At 48.6% G+C, this 16,037-nt stretch overlaps 1 protein-coding gene across 7 annotated transcripts in view; it reads right to left on the minus strand.

Annotated features, from left to right (window-relative positions):
* Positions 1–25: 25 nt before the first annotated feature.
* The window catches only part of LOC121008080 (kinesin-like protein KIF22), a 101,926-nt gene continuing 85,914 nt past the window's right edge, over positions 26–16,037 (minus strand). The window contains exons 1-15 of one of the 7 annotated variants that reach the window (XM_040440417.1): positions 15,913–16,019; positions 7,689–7,757; positions 7,269–7,479; positions 7,013–7,140; positions 6,784–6,944; positions 6,502–6,711; positions 4,333–4,563; positions 3,857–4,010; positions 3,633–3,753; positions 3,391–3,559; positions 2,471–2,723; positions 2,284–2,339; positions 1,937–2,134; positions 507–566; positions 26–388 (exon numbers count right to left, since the gene is read on the minus strand). In XM_040440417.1, coding sequence (XP_040296351.1) covers positions 359–388; positions 507–566; positions 1,937–2,134; positions 2,284–2,339; positions 2,471–2,723; positions 3,391–3,559; positions 3,633–3,753; positions 3,857–4,010; positions 4,333–4,563; positions 6,502–6,711; positions 6,784–6,944; positions 7,013–7,140; positions 7,269–7,465 — 1,968 coding nt within the window. In that variant the 5' untranslated portion in view covers positions 7,466–7,479; positions 7,689–7,757; positions 15,913–16,019 and the 3' untranslated portion in view covers positions 26–358. Of the gene's footprint in view, positions 389–506; positions 567–1,936; positions 2,135–2,283; positions 2,340–2,470; positions 2,724–3,390; positions 3,560–3,632; positions 3,754–3,856; positions 4,011–4,332; positions 4,564–6,501; positions 6,712–6,783; positions 6,945–7,012; positions 7,141–7,268; positions 7,480–7,688; positions 7,758–8,148; positions 8,321–8,468; positions 9,201–15,610; positions 15,756–15,912; positions 16,020–16,037 lie in introns of those variants that run through there. The other 6 variants (XM_040440423.1, XM_040440422.1, XM_040440416.1 and 3 more) reach the window with 6 other exon arrangements.

Here is a 16,037-nt window from a genome sequence, read left to right on the forward strand (position 1 = left end):
GGTACACTGGAGCATACACTAAGTATATGGAGATCCTATAGACACATCTGTACGATGCCTGTGTGGGGTGGGGGGCGGCTCACTGCACAGATTCAACCAAATACATTATTAAAAAATGATAATAAAAATAATCCTAAAATAAGACAACGCTCCTGCCATCTCCGACCTCACACTGAGGAGGGTAAAGAGTCACAATGAGAGGTGGAACACAAGGAGGATGCCAGACCCCCCACTAGCCTCATGTACCAGGGGGTTGGTGGAGACTATAGGAATGTACACGAGGCAGGCGATTAAGAGGTTTCATAGAATCCATGAGGTGAAGGCTTCTCAGGGAGAAGTGAAGGGTCCTGGGGGGTCTTCAGCTTGCTACTATGCTCAGGATGTTGGCCTGTGGAGAGGGAGAACTGTCAGTATTGGATCTTCACCCTCACACAACAGAAGTAAAACTCCTATCATTGCTTTTATCTCATTAGAGCTGTAACCATACACAAAACATGGAGTCTTACCTTTAAAAATGAGGCGACTAATTTGGCAGACATCCCTTCCATAGAGGCCAGGTCCTCCACCTGAAAAAGAAATAATTGCTTAAAAAAAAAAAAAAAAAAAAAGGAGTTGTCCCTTCTTGCTGTTACGAAGACAAGACGAGACCACCAGGTGGCGGATTAACAGAAGAGCAGGCCGGCTCTGCGCTGTTTCGGTAGTTCCCACTGCAATGCATGAGAGCTATGTAAACAGCGAAGCAAGCCATAGTGTGAGTCAGGGTAAGCATATAGCTTGTTGTGCCACGCTGTTTGTGGCTCCCCTGTTATCGAGCCACCTGGCGTTAGGCTCTTAGGCCAATCTGACCATCGGATCGGTGAAATGGGACAACCCCTTTAACCTTAGCCTGCACTACAAGTCTGTCTTCTATATCATAGAAACCCTCAATGTCAGTTTACAGCAGGTGGTCCCGGTCTTTAAACCTGTGCCAATGAATATTTACGTTGCCGTTTTAGGTCGAATGCACACGGCCGTGAGCGGTCCGTGGAACCACGGGCTGGATTCCTGCTGAGAGCAGGAGCGCACAGCGTCATTGGTTGCCATGACGCCGTGCGCTCCCTGCTGCCGCCACAGTACAGTAACACACTGGTATAGATCATACCAGTGTATTACTGTACTGTGGCGGCAGCAGGGAGCGCACGGCGTCATGGCAACCAATGACGCCGTGCGCTCCTGCTCTCAGCAGGAATCCAGGCCGCGGCACCACGGACCGCTCACGGCCGTGTGCATTCGGCCTTAAAAGGGTTATCCAGGAATTTGATATTCAGAGCCTATCCTCAGGCTATGATGCTGGGAGTCAAACCTCGATTGATTTGATAGTTAATGACGTATCCTGAGGCCATCAATATTAAATTCCTTTAAAGGGGTTATCCGATTTCAAAAACATCCCCCCCCCATATGCCGGGCCCCTCACAGGTAATATACTTACCCCGCGCCGCTCCTGGTCCCCACGCCGCTGCTGCTTCTCCCTGCACACCGATGAAAACATCTGGTGGGGGGGGGGGGGGGGGGGAGCAGCCAATGGCAGGCGTGGACGAGCCTTCCTAGCATCACCTGCAATGCTATGGAGGCTCGTCCCCGCCTGCCATTGGCTGCTCCCCCCCGACACCAGATGTTTGCCGAAATGGGATAACCCCTTTAAGCTTGCTGCTGCAGTGATCAGGCATGAGGTTGTCAGGTGCCCAGCATTCAAGGGACAGAGAGAAGACCAGTATAGTATAAAAAGTGATAAATAATGAAGTCCCACACAGAAAATACCCTCCTCCGCAGCCAGTGTCATACGGTTAGCCCCAAGTCAATTACCCTAAAATGGACCTGAACCAGATGACATCCACCGCGCCATTCATTCAGGATTCCCCTGCGCCATACAATACCACATACACAACCTTTCACTTACGTTTTTGAATGGGCCGTTGAACTCCCTCCAACCCACAATGAGCTTGGCCTTCTTGTCCCCAATCTTCTGCAAGGACTTGAGCTCTTTTATCGAGCCTTTATTCAGCAGATTCAGGATCTTCTCTCGGCCATTCTGGAGCAGATCTGTCCGCACATTCAACTCCCAGCCAGGCACGTTCTCGCAGCCTGCGTGGGTTTTCTGTGGAATTCACATAAAGACAATAAAAAACATCCAAATACAACAACCCAAGCAAAACTCTGGGAAAGCTGGGTGATGGTTCCTGTGAGCGTTGTGCATCAGACATGCTAGCGGCTATTTGATTTTTTGTGCATAGAGGAGTTTCTCACCCGCGTTTTCTTCTCAGCTACTATGATCCCCTCTTCTTTGGTGTTTTGATTGAGAACTGGAGACAACCAGAGACAAGACTTAAGCTGCAGTAAGCACAAAACCTAAAAATCTGACACCCGCTACAGTTGACAGATGGAGAAACCCAGAGCACCCACAACACCAGTAACTAACAGAGGAGCTTCTGACCCTTACCCAGGCCTGTGCCAGAGAGCTGTCCCTCAGCTGTGAAGGCTCCAAGTTTCTCACCCTGCAGTGGCAGGACACGGAGCACTTTCTTGGTCTTGGCAGTGGATGTGGCGCGAGTCCTCAGAGGCTCCCGGAAAATGCTCTCGCTCACGCTGGAATCGGACAACTCGAAGTTCGAGTTGTTAGATTTCTCAAAAAGAGCCTCAGCTGCGAGAGACTTCTCCTCCAGCTCCTTCTGCTTCACCCTCAACCTCTGAGGAATGGAAAAGGGGAAGAATTAAAAAAAGAGAAATACATCATTTAATCCCACCGGAAAACAAACGTCTGTCCAGTTTTAGCTCCTTTACATCACGTTAGAACCATAAATACGTCTGTGGCCTCATTGATTATGGTGGGTCCGCAGCTTCATTTGCACAATGTTCATGTAGCCAATGTCTCCAGTGTCATCTCAGATAATGTACTACTTCTTTTACTACCCAGCGCTCAAACGGCTGGTTTTGACATGGACAGCTAAACCACTGCTGTGTAACAAACTGGTGGATTAGTGGCCCCAAAACATTCACTTTAAAAAAAAAAAAAAATTATTTACAGAAGACTGGGCAAACCTTTTAAAATACTAACAAAAAGACGCCGCAGATTACACAGCACGGTGGCTCAGTGGTTAATGGCGGCTCAGTGGTTAGCACTGGTGCCTTGCAGCGCTTGGATCCTAGGTTTGAGTCTGAACAAGGATGACATCTGTATTTGTTCTCCCAGTGTCTGTGTGCGTTTACTCCAGATGCTCCGATTTCTTCCCACACTCCAAAAACATACTGATAGGGAACTGAAGTGATGACAATGTGTGTAAAGCGCTGCAGAATAGGTTGTTGCTATATAACCAAGAGAAATAAAGAAAATTGTATGTTCTGGCCCTGCCTCACCTCAATCTCTAACTGACTCTCCTCCAACTTCTTCAGAAGCACCATGCGCTCTCGTTTGGGTGTGTTCAGTAGCTGCATCTCCATTTTTCCCTTTTCTGTTAGGATTTTATCCAATTTGAGCAGCCTTTCCACCAGGGCTGGGTCTAAGGAGGAAAGCCGGAGGTTCTTCCTGTAAGAAAGCAGAATATTGTTCAGTAAGGGGCCCACCCCGGCTAACCATACCCGCAGACCAAGGCGCATACTTCTTTGTGTCTTTGGACATATTAGGAGACTCCTCTGTGGAATCAGTCTTGGTTTTTTTAGAGTGTTGAGATGGGGCAGAGTTCTCCAAATCATCCCGAGGTCTCTTCATGGCAGGCTGGACTGAGGAGGGGAAAAGAGAAGACATGAGATCACATTTCTCAGTGGATCTCCTGCCAACTTTAGGTCTACAAGACCGACCCATTCCCTGGAGATGACCTCCTACCTGGTGCCTGTGTGGTTTCCTGGCTGAATGGTCTGTTGATGATCTGCTTAGACTTGGCAGCAAAGTTGAGGGCAGTGAGAGTGTCAAAGTAATAATTCTGTTCTGGAGCGATATTTGTGATCATAACGCTGTGGGCAGAGCCACCGAGTGAATCCTAAGTCAACCAGGAAAAAGCATTAGACACGCGACAACAGCATTGCCATCCCAAAGCCAGAGCCACAAAAATCGAGCAACTCTGTATTCTGTGTGGACAGTGCGAAACTCTGGTGGGAGGAGGCACTGGAGATATGCCACACCGACTAACCCTACCCTGGCTGCAGGTGAAATGTAGCAGAGATGACATCAATAGGGGTATGCTACTGGCTCCTCCAGAACCGTGTTATTATCAAGAAAGGAGTCAGCAAATCCTCACTGACATATTTAGTTTGGTGAATTTAAACTAGCAGGTTGGAAAGTGAAGCCTGCTCCACACTCACCTGCAGGAGACGGGTCAGCTTGCTGTCTCGGTAAGGGATTCTGGGGAGCCCTTGATTGAGAGCGTCCACCACCTTGCTGAGAGTAAACAGAGACGAGTTGATGGCGCCGCTCTCCTTCAAGCGGATACCTTGATTTCCAGTACGGCGGTTGTCTTCTGAACCTGCCAAGTCTATCAGATACATCTTTCCGGTCAGCTGCCTGAAAGGAGGGACCTGCTGATTTTTCTGCACCTGAAGAGACAAGTAGAACGTTTTATAACCTGACATCCATGTAGGTTTATGTTCAGCACAGTCTAGAACTTCACAATCCACAAAGAATGGTAACGTGGCAAACAACAGTAGTGCCAGCGTGGCCGCTCGTGTCAGGGACAACCTTCAGGAAACATCAGGAGCAGTTAGGTGCATGTTGTATGTCTGTGGGTGTCCAAGGTGATGGTTGGAAGTCTGATATACTCCAGGTTCCTGTGCGGTTTACTTACTACTGTAATCCACCCAAGTATACAAAATCTACCAGGGCAGAAACAACCCTCTACAGATGTACAGCGCTACCTACTGCTAACGCTGGGAAGCACGTTAACCTCTGCTATCATCTCGCCACATAATAAATCAAACACTAAAATTCTGCATTCTCATAAGTGCCATTCATCCCCTCTGGGAATTATTACGGTAAATTTCCGGCAGTCTTCCAAGCTAATGCGCCATAATACCATTAACAGACAGAACAAAAAAAATTGCGCTCGCCCTCAATGCAGCGCAGACAGGGGAGCTTTTATTACAGCGCAAGTCAGATCTCTGCACAATCTGAACGAGGAAAAGCCTCGAAACAACAATCTGGGGACAGACGGGTGAAAAGAAGAGTAAACATGGTTGCTCTGCGCAAAAAGGTGGTGGTGGTGTGGGTTTTTGTTTTTTCCACCACAGAGTAATATGGGGACAGTGTGAAGTCAGACTGGGGCGGCCATATTGATTCTGAAATTCTATTCATCTAGATACTGGCTTAGACCTCAACCACCTTCCAGGGTTGAATTCTTGAACAGAATGGATGAGATCCTCCACCTGGAAAAAGGAGTATATATTAAAAGGCAATGCCTGGCCAAGTTCACAAATATCTGGGACAAGTGGGTATCTTATAGGATTAATGAGGTACAGGTTCACTTATGACGGCCTTGGGAGGAGTGACTTTGGCAATGACGACTATGATGGGTGACCTGGGATGAAGGAGTGGAGAGACAGGCTTAGGCTCCATTCACACGGCCGCAATTAAATGGATGCGGACAGCACACCGTGTGCTGACCGCATCTCCGAAGCATGTCTACGATCTTCCGGTCCGCGGCTCCGGAAAAAAAAAAAAAAAAATAGCATGTCGTATTCTTGTCCGCAATTGCGGACAATAGACATTTCTATGGGGGTGCCGGCTGCAATACACTACGGAAGTGTGAATGGACCCTTATCATGGAAGGTGCAGAGGACAAGATCACATCTAGGGTGTCGGCTTTATCTTCTTCAGCGCCCTGACACCCGATATTTATACTAGTGTTACAGTACTCGTCTCATCGCTGGGTGGGGGAGTTGTTCTATGTTGGGATACATCGGAAAGGGTATATTTTTGCTTAGTCAGTTTTTACTGTCGTGCTGTGGATGTCAATTATGGTAAAAATCTTGACAATTTTCCGAGTAGCAGATTTGACTGTACATGCATATCCCTCTCTTTTCTGTACTTTGAAAACTTGTTTAATAAAAAAAAAAAAAAGTGATTAAAAAAAAAAAAAAAAAATTCTATTTATCTGCTTAAGGGCTCATGCAGCCCGTGCCCGTATTGCAGCCCACAAACAGCGGGTTCGCAATACACAGGCACCGGCCGTGTGTGCTGTATCACAGATTCAAGCGAATGAGTCCGTAGGATATGGAGGCCCACTGAAGCACTATGGAGCGCTTCTGTGGGATCTCAGTCTGTGCTTCTACACCACCAAAAAATAGAACATGACTGAATCTTGTGGATCGCGGACCCATTCAAGTGAATGTATCCGCAAGCGGTGGGCACGCGGCCAGTGCCTGTGCATTGCAGCCCGACATGAACCCTAAGATGCAGAACTACTACAGAAGACTGAAGGTGGAGACACCAGTTATCTGACAATCCAGGGAACAGCAAACTCTATCCCCCCCTCTCACCTTGATGAGCAGCACAGCGTGGCTACGGCTGGAGCGGTCGTTCAGTTTGGTGCAGGCCACTGTGCGGTTCTGGCTTGCAGGAATGAAATGTTCATCGAAGTCTGAGAAGGTGTTGATGGTCTTCTGAGTTACCCCCGGGATGAGGATATTGTGGTCTTTGTCTTCTCGGATTGGAAGGTCCTTGTTCTTGGGCTCCAGAAGATCCATCACCTGAGAAGACAGATGTTAGACAGATCTCGCAGATATGGATAATCTCTGGCAGGGCAGCACACAGGGACCCACCTTCTCCTGATAGATCTCCACATAGGACATCGTGATGGAGTAGCTCCAGTTCTCCTCCACAGGTTTATAATTTATCCCCCGAGTCATGTGCAGCAGGTCTCTCACAGCTCGTGGTATGACACCCGGTTGGTTTGGGCTCCCCAGCATTGTGTGGGTCTTACCTGGAAAAGATGACTTGTTATACCGAGTCCAGGACTTCAATAAAGTGGACCTCCAGGACACTACATACCCGCTCCTGTTGGTCCATAGGCAAACACACTGGCATTCTGCCCAACTAATAAGTGAGGAAGAATTGGATACACAGAGCCGGTGTAGATCTCACGCTGGGTGGCCTTGTCCCCATAAAAGGCATCAAACCTGAGGAGCACAGAAAGGGTCAAATCCCCAAAACTTCATATAAGATCATTTCCGTCACCCAGCAGGTTCTAAATTACCAACATAACATTTCCTCACACTCTGCCCCGAGTGCTGGTGACTGAACTTACTGGTACTGCATGGTTTCCAGCTGGTTTCTCCAGTTTACAATCTCCAGCGACTGCGAGTCCAGGCCCCGGACACAGACCTTATCTTCCCCCTTCTCCATGTACGGCCGGAGGCGCACCGCTACTCGCACCCGGGAAGGCGAGGGCTTCTTATTCACAGTCACCCCGTGGCTATCCATGATGCTTACTCTCTTCGCCATGTTCAAACCAGAAGCTGCAAAATGGATTAGGGACAAATACTCACATCAGATAAAACCGCCAGGATGTCCCGTCACCTGTCACAACAGAAAACCGCACAAAGAGCTCTAGAGACTTGTAGGAATAAGAACCCTGAGACGTGGCAGCATTGGAGGAAGACCATCGGGCCCTTCAGATACCAAGGACCAGGGGTGGATGCTGACAGCTATATTTATAAGTGCTCACCTGTAGAAGTACGTAGTCGCTGATCCCCGATCCTCTGTCACAGGGGGTCCCCAGGACCAATAAAGTCACCTGAAAAACAGAAACCAGAGTGAGGAGTGAGACAAGGTGATGGCTGTAGATCACGGCAATGACAGGATCACATAGGACCCCAGAACGTCACCCCCACAGATGAGCCTCACAGGCCATTGTACAAGTCACTGCTCATTTCATGGCGTCCACAACACAATACAGCGAGCGCAGGAGGAGAGGACCGGCAGCCATGTCACCAGCACAAGCCCCACTGAGCATCTTATACTGACTGGTGCCATCCAACGACTCCTGTCAATCACCACCGAGCTGTGGACCTCTTTCATAGTGGTTATATCCGTGACAAGAAGAACTGTCATAGGTGCAAAAAGAACAGAACCCAAACAGTCAGGAAAATAAAAATAAAAAAAAAATAAAAAGTTATACAACCTACCAGTAATTGCTCTTTCACAAAACCTCCATTAAGTCACCACCAGACCATGATCTGATCCTCCTGAAGGTAGCGCTGCGGCCTTCCCACAGGCCCAGTGACATCTCGACTACTACCACTGGCCTGGGCACAGCTCAGCCATGTTCACTTCAATGGGACTGAACCATGACCAGGCCAGTGCTGGTAGTCGTGATGTCACTGGGCCTGCGGGAAACAGAGAGAATGCTGCGGGGCTAATGCCTTCTCAAACAGCCGATTGACGGGGGTCCCGGGTGTCGGAGCCCCACCGATCACATCAGTAATAAAAAAAAAAGCTACTGAACCTCTTTAAAAAGGGCCCCCCTCCTTCTTCTCAGTGTCCTCTGGACCTGACAGTCTCAAACTCATAGCAAATATCCATTCGCTGTAGAGACTATTAGGCCTCCTCCAGGACTGAGCAGAGTCCGCAGCTCCTGAGCGCCACCGGTCAGCGCGTCCGTCACTACTTCAGCAGGAAAAGAACCGGTAGTTTGGAAAATAATTCTATCATCCCTAATAGTCAAAAAAAAAGGCTCCAACTAAAAATGCTTTAATTTCATTAACCCCCATCTTGCTGAAGTGATCGCAACCCAAAAAAACTGGTTTTACCCCGATTAGATTAATCCTGATGAAACTAAATTAAGATTCCACGCTGAACAGATGTTCTAACTCTGGGGCTTAGTCTCTCTGTTACTTTCAAAAACTTTATTATACAAAAAAAAAAAAAAAAAAAACGCGCATACTTGAACCCTCTGTGCAGGTTTATAAGTGCAAGACCTTTAGCGAACCCTTCTTGTAAAACGTCCAAAACAGTAAAGATATGTAATGCATCCTCTACCAGATCTTACGATAATTCTACGTCGCCACCTTTCTAGCGGCCACCACGGTGTCAATGGCTATGACAGCTCTTTATCTTAAAGGGGTTCTCCAGGCTAAACGTAAATTGGGGCATAATACTGACCTGTGGAGGGAAGAATGTTGGTGTGGTACCTTCCTTCCACAGCGCAGCCCGTTCCAAGATCCACCACCCGGTGACTGCTCCTGTCCGGCTTTCTGGTCTTCCGGCGAGTCTCAGTCTGACGTCACCGCCTCCTGCTCAAGAAAGCGCCGGCCGTCATCACAACGCAAGCACACTATGCTGAATGCTAGTGCGCATACACAGGATTGCTGGCCGCTCTCTGCAGTGTACAGGCTTCTATGTGAAGCCTGTACTGACTCCTATCATCCACAGAGGCTGATGGCTATGTTGTGGATCTCACTGGGGGCACTGACTGGCACATTGGGGGGTACTGCGGATGGCAATGGGAGCACTGTTTATGGCACATGGGGCACACTGTGGATGTCACCGTTACGGCAGCTCAGTACATAGAAACATAGAATGTGTCGGCAGATAAGAACCATTTGGCCCATCTAGTCTGCCCAATATACTGAATACTATGGATAGCCCCCGGCCCTATCTTATATGAAGGATGGCCTTATGCCTATCCCATGCATGCTTAAACCCCTTCACTGTATTTGCAGCTGCCACTTCTGCAGGAAGGCTATTCCATGCATCCACTACTCTCTCAGTAAAGTAATACTTCCTGATATTACTGTTAACCCTTTGCCCCTCTAATTTAAAACTATGTCCTCTTGTAGCAGTTTTTCTTCTTTTAAATATTCTTTCCTCTTTTACCTTGTTGATTCCCTTTATGTATTTAGCAGTTTCTCTCATCTCCCCTCTGTCTCGTCTTTCTTCCAAGCTCTACATGTTAAGGTCCTTTAATCTTTCCTGGTAAGTTTTATCCTGCAATCCATGTACCAGTTTAGTAGCTCTTCTCTGAACTCTCTCTAGAGTATCAATATCCTTCTGGAGATATGGTCTCCAGTACTGAGCACAATACTCCAAATGAGGTCTCACTAGTGCTCTGTAGAGCGGCATGAGCGCCCCCCTCTGTCTACTGGTAATGCCTCTCCCTATACACCCAGCATTCTGCTAGCATCTCCTGCTGCTCTATGACATGGTCTGCCTACCTTTAAGTCTTCTGAAATAATGACCCCTAAATCCCTTTCCTCAGATACTGAGGTTAGGACTGTATCACTGATTGTATATTCTGCTCTTGGGTTTTTACGCCCCAGGTGCATTATCTTGCACTTATCAACATTAAATTTTAGTTGCCAGATTTTTGACCATTCCTCTAGTTTTCCTAAGTCCTTTTCCATTTGGTGTATTCCTCCAGGAACATCAACCCTGTTACAAATCTTTGTGTCATCAGCAAAAAGACACACCTTACCATCGAGGCCTTCTGCAATTTCTCTGATAAAGATATTAAACAATATGGGTCCCAGAACAGATCCCTGAGGTACCCCACTGGTAACAACACCACGAGTGATGGGGATCATGCAAACTACTGTGATCGGCCCAGGAATCCATGTCTCAGTCCACGTGTCAGCCACAATTCCCAGGCCAACCTCGGCTTCCCCGACCAGATAAGAGACTGGCGGTATCATACATTACTGTCATATCGTCAGGTCGGTCAGGAGAGTGCGGTCGGCCTGGGAGATGCGGCGACACGCGGACCGTGTTTCTCAGACTGATCACGGTCTTATCTCACGTGTATCACACATGATGGCCCAAGATAAACCCTTCAGCAGTCAGGACCAAAAAAAGATAGGATTAGGCCTCATGCCCAGGACCGTGTCCGTTCTGCTCTCACCAAGTAGCAGATCTGCTAAATAAGGATACTGCCTGTGTGAGACGGGCATTTTTTTTCCAGTCCCATTGAGTTCTATGGGTTTTAGATCTGCATTATGAGGACCAGAATAAGACATGTTCTATCTTTTGCTGTACTGATATATGGATGAGGAAAGCAGACTGATGATGTCCATGTGTTTTCCGCATCCGTATGCGAGTTAAAAAAAAAAAAAAAACACAAAACCTCCTATTCTAGTCCTCATAATGCAGACTTGAAATCTATAGAGGTCAATGGGACTGTGAAAAAAAAAAAAAAACAGGTCGCACACGGACAGTATCCTTATTTAGCGGATCTGCGTCTCGCAGACCGCAAAATGGATACGGTAGTGTGCATAAGGATTTAGATACACAGCTCAGCAGGCTGTATCACACAGGATAGGATTAGATACACAGCTCAGCAGGCTGTATCACACAGGATAGGATTAGATACACAGCTCAGCAGGCTGTATCACAATGGATAGGATTAGATACACACGTGAGGGCAGAGCCTGTGGACGGTCAGTGATGGGATTAGATACACAGCTCAGCAGGCTGTATCACAATGGATAGGATTAGATACACAGCTCAGCAGACAGTATCACACAGGATAGGATTAGATACACAGCTCAGCAGACAGTATCACACAGGATAGGATTAGATACACAGCTCAGCAGACAGTATCACACAGGATAGGATTAGATACACAGCTCAGCAGACAGTATCACACAGGATAGGATTAGATACACAGCTCAGCAGACAGTATCACACAGGATAGGATTAGATACACAGCTCAGCAGACAGTATCACACAGGATAGGATTAGATACACAGCTCAGCAGACAGTATCACACAGGATAGGATTAGATACACAGCTCAGCAGACAGTATCACACAGGATAGGATTAGATACACAGCTCAGCAGACAGTATCACACAGGATAGGATTAGATACACCGCTCAGCAGACAGTATCACACAGGATAGGATTAGATACACCGCTCAGCAGACAGTATCACACAGGACAGGATTAGATACACAGCTCAGCAGACAGTATCACACAGTATAGGATTAGATACACAGCTCAGCAGACTATCACACAGGATAGGATTAGATACACAGCTCAGCAGACAGTATCACACAGGATAGGATTAGATACACAGCTCAGCAGACTGTATATCACAGGATAGGATTAGATACACAGCTCAGCAGACAGTATCACACAGGATAGGATTAGATACACAGCTCAGCAGACAGTATCACAGGATAGGATTAGATACACATGTGAGGGCAGAGCCTGCGGACGGTCAGCGATGGGCTTTAGACACTGGGTGAGAAGTAGATTCCCGTCTGGCTGTATAACATGGACACAGGAGTTACAGATGGAGGAGCTGCTGCAGACAGAGGGGGCGTGGCCAGCCTGCGACTCATCTCTGTGCAGTGCAGCCAGGCTTGTGTATCAATAAAGTTATGTATTCAACAAAACAAGAAGAGGAGAAGGTAAACAGATCTCCCAGGATAATGTGATGTCTTCCAGGGGGAAAGGAAAGCTCAGACATGAAAAACAGGCATTGGGGCATAAGTATGGATGGTGAGGGGTGTTAGGAGCACAGAAAAAGAATTTAGATTTTGGGACCGGACAACCCTCTAAGTATCATCCTTCCAAGATCCAAGCCCCCAGATCGATGCAGTCTTTCCTGGTTCCAGATACCGGACTAGAGTCCATGGGCTTTTTATTGCCATTGAGGCCAGAAGTGGATACCAGTTTGGGGTTATTAAAATAATTTTCACCTTCTCTTCCCAAATTTTCCTCAGTACTTTTGGAATCGAGAGAAGAGAAGGAAAGGCACTGAGCTTGTCCCACGGGTCCAGAGAGAAGGATCTGGGAAGTTTTGCACAGTTTTGACTAGGGAGGAGCGAATCGTCTTCGAATGAAACATTCGGAGTCGATTCGCATAAGAGACCTAGTTTTCAATACTGTACGGAGCTCCCCCGCCGCACAGTATTCGTATCTGATGAGCCGAAGTTATTATTTCGCAAAGCCTCGCATAATAACTTCAGAAATTGATTTATACTGTAAAAAAACATTTCCCGAACCAGAGTTCAGGAAATTATTATTATTTTTTTATTGTATAAATCATTTTCTGAAGTCATTATGCAAAGTCTCTCGAGGCTTTGCGAAGTAATAAGCTCAGCTCATCGGAGCCAATACTGTACGGAGCAGTACTGAAACTGTTTTAGGCGAATCGACTTTGAATGTTTCATCCGAAGTTGATTCGCTCATCCCTAGTTTTGACTTTAAACAGAAATTGGTCTGGAGAACACATGGGCAGCGCCATGAAGAGGCCCTCACATCAGTCCTACTCTCAGGATTAAGGTGTGGGGTAGCCGGACCCCTCTACTCTTCATTTCAGGTACAGGAAACCTTTTTCAACAGGACAACACCAGGCCGCATGTTGCTGTGAGCAGCCTTCGTGGTCTATGCTACCATGGCATCTCCGGACTTGTCTCCCATCGAGCACATCTAGGACTTCATTCATAAAAAAAAATTGCAAAATTTGCTGCCTGCAGTGGATCTTGATGATTTGCGTGCCCAAGTGCATTCAGAGTGGCAGAACATTCCTCACACAACCATTAATAACCTCATTGATAGAAGTGCCTGGATTTCTATACGTGGCGCTCACTCAATACTGAATAAATCCAGATATTTTGAATATTTTTTCCCCCAATTTTTATCATTAACAAGTCCATGGATGCTGAGATTTCCATAATTCCATAACTTTTCCTTCTTGGCGTTGAGATTTCAATGTTGAGGAGTGAACGTCTCATGGTTCCGGGTTTCTCCATTCACACTTTAACCATTAAGTCGAGGTCCCTCGCCCGTCTCTGGCCTGGGAGTGGACGGACGACATGCAGAGGAAGAAGTCGAGGTCCATCGTCCTTCTCTGGCCTGGGAGTGGACGGACGACATGCAGAGGAAGAAGTCGAGGTCCCTCGTCCGTCTCTGGCCTGGGAGTGGACGGACGACATGCAGAGGAAGAAGTCGAGGTCCCTCGTCCGTCTCTGGCCTGGGAGTGGACGGACGACATGCAGAGGAAGAAGTCGAGGTCCCTCGCCCGTCTCTGGCCTGGGAGTGGACGGACGACATGCAGAGGAAGAAGCTGAAGAAGAAGAAGTCGAGGTCCCTCGTCCTTCTCTGGCCTGGGAGTGGACGGACGACATGCAGAGGAAGAAGTCGAGGTCCCTCGTCCGTCTCTGGCCTGGGAGTGGACGGACGACATGCAGAGGAAGAAGTCGAGGTCCCTCGTCCGTCTCTGGCCTGGGAGTGCGGGGGCCAGGGTGTCAGACCCCCACCTATCTGATATTGATGACCTATCCAGAGAATAGGTCATCAATAAAACTTCCAGGATGACCCCTTTAAAATGAATGCATCTGCAAATAAAACGCTGACAGCACATGGACACCATCCGTATTTTGCAGATCTGCAGACTGCAAGACAGACACGGCCGTGTACGAGAGGCCACAGCGCGCACCTATACAGGCGTGAACCTGCACATTACACTGAGGCTCCACTCTCCGGCTACAGGAAGCGTGAAAAACGCCACCCGAATATATTGAGCACCAGGGACAGAGAACGACTTTCGCCTTAACCCACGTGCCCCTTTTTTTTCCAGCCAATCAACAAGCAGGGCACCGAAAATGTCACCGGGGGCCTGCTTACAGAAAGGCATTTCTAAGGCCTCCCTTGGTGACGTCACCTGCCCGAGCCAAGACGATCGGGCAGCCAGTTCCAGACTGTAGGGACTCAGTGATAGGTCCAGTCACTGCTGCTCATCTCCCTCCATTGCCGGTCCGGAGGTTATGGGATCTGGATCATAGCGGCGGGCACAAATCCAAACCTTGCCTGAGGTAGGCGCCAACTGCCGCCATGTTGATACTCCTCTGGAGGGGACAGGAAGACACTGAGGAGACGATGGAGGGGCCCCCATGATGCTTCCTGTCCATGCCTGGTGGAAGGAGGATCATCTTATGGTCTGGTGCCTTCATGGAGGGTGAAGGGCAATATGGTGGATTCACGGGATGTGCCGGAGACTCCAGCAGTAAATGTACCGACCCCAGGGATGGACATCATCCACCGGAGGCAGTCAGAGCATGCTGGGAACTGTAGTTCTGCAACTCCTAGAGAGCCTCAGCCTGCAGACTACTCTGCAGCGTTGGGTGTCACCGGCTCCTCCGCGTTATGGTGGCTTCTCCAGACCGTTGTGGGCAGAGCTGGGGACGATAAAAGGCACCAGCATGGCCGCCTCCAGCGCCAGCTGCCCCCACAACTAATGGCCGCCCAGGTCACGCCGCTGTCAGATTGGTCAGGGGGTCGGCAGAGGCTCACGGCAGGCGCGATTCTTGCCAGTACACAAAAAGACACATCAGACCGGCTTAGTCACGTCGTTACCGTGTACAGGTCACGCTCCACGTGGTAGACGCCATTAACGGTACGGTGGCCTGCACAGATGTGGTCAGTGACCCTCCACCAACACCCAGCTTTCCTAGAGTCCTGAAGGGCTCAGCCTGACAGACAAGTGTGAGGGCGGCCATGCTGGTTATAACCCAGCTCTCCCAGACACAGATAATGAGACGTGAGCTATCAGCCCCCCGGAGGAGGATATGATATGTTATCATGGGGGGCTGCTCTGTGTCTACTCCTCATTATTGCCTCAGCTCCCCCGCCACAGTATACACCTACCTATCCGCAGGCCTGGCTCTCAGTCCCGGGCCGCTGCTCGCTCTCCTCCGGTCGCAGGCCTCCGTTACCTCAGGGAACTATCGGTTACTAGCTCTCTATTTCGTATTTGGCGACCGCTTTCATCAACAGCCAATGAGAAGGTGCGAAAGCGGCACGTGACGCCCAAACCCAGCGACCAGCGAGAGGCTTGAAACGCAAACCAATCCTCATTGGCTCGTTCAAACTGAGACGTTATAGTAGCGGTCACGTGACCGGTGCCAAGCGCAGCGTCCATGTTTACTGCGGTCACTGGTTATAAATACCTGTCAGCGTCCAGTCACACGCAGATCCTCTCCCGTGTTGATCTTTTCTATTAGAAGCCACGAAATGAGCGCATAATGTCACCCAGGAGAGCAGCTGCTTTCTCCTCCTCCACTGTGCTCCCCGC

The sequence above is a fragment of the Bufo bufo genome, chromosome 7 (assembly GCF_905171765.1).
Source record: "Bufo bufo chromosome 7, aBufBuf1.1, whole genome shotgun sequence".
NCBI classification, from domain to species: domain Eukaryota; kingdom Metazoa; phylum Chordata; class Amphibia; order Anura; family Bufonidae; genus Bufo; species Bufo bufo.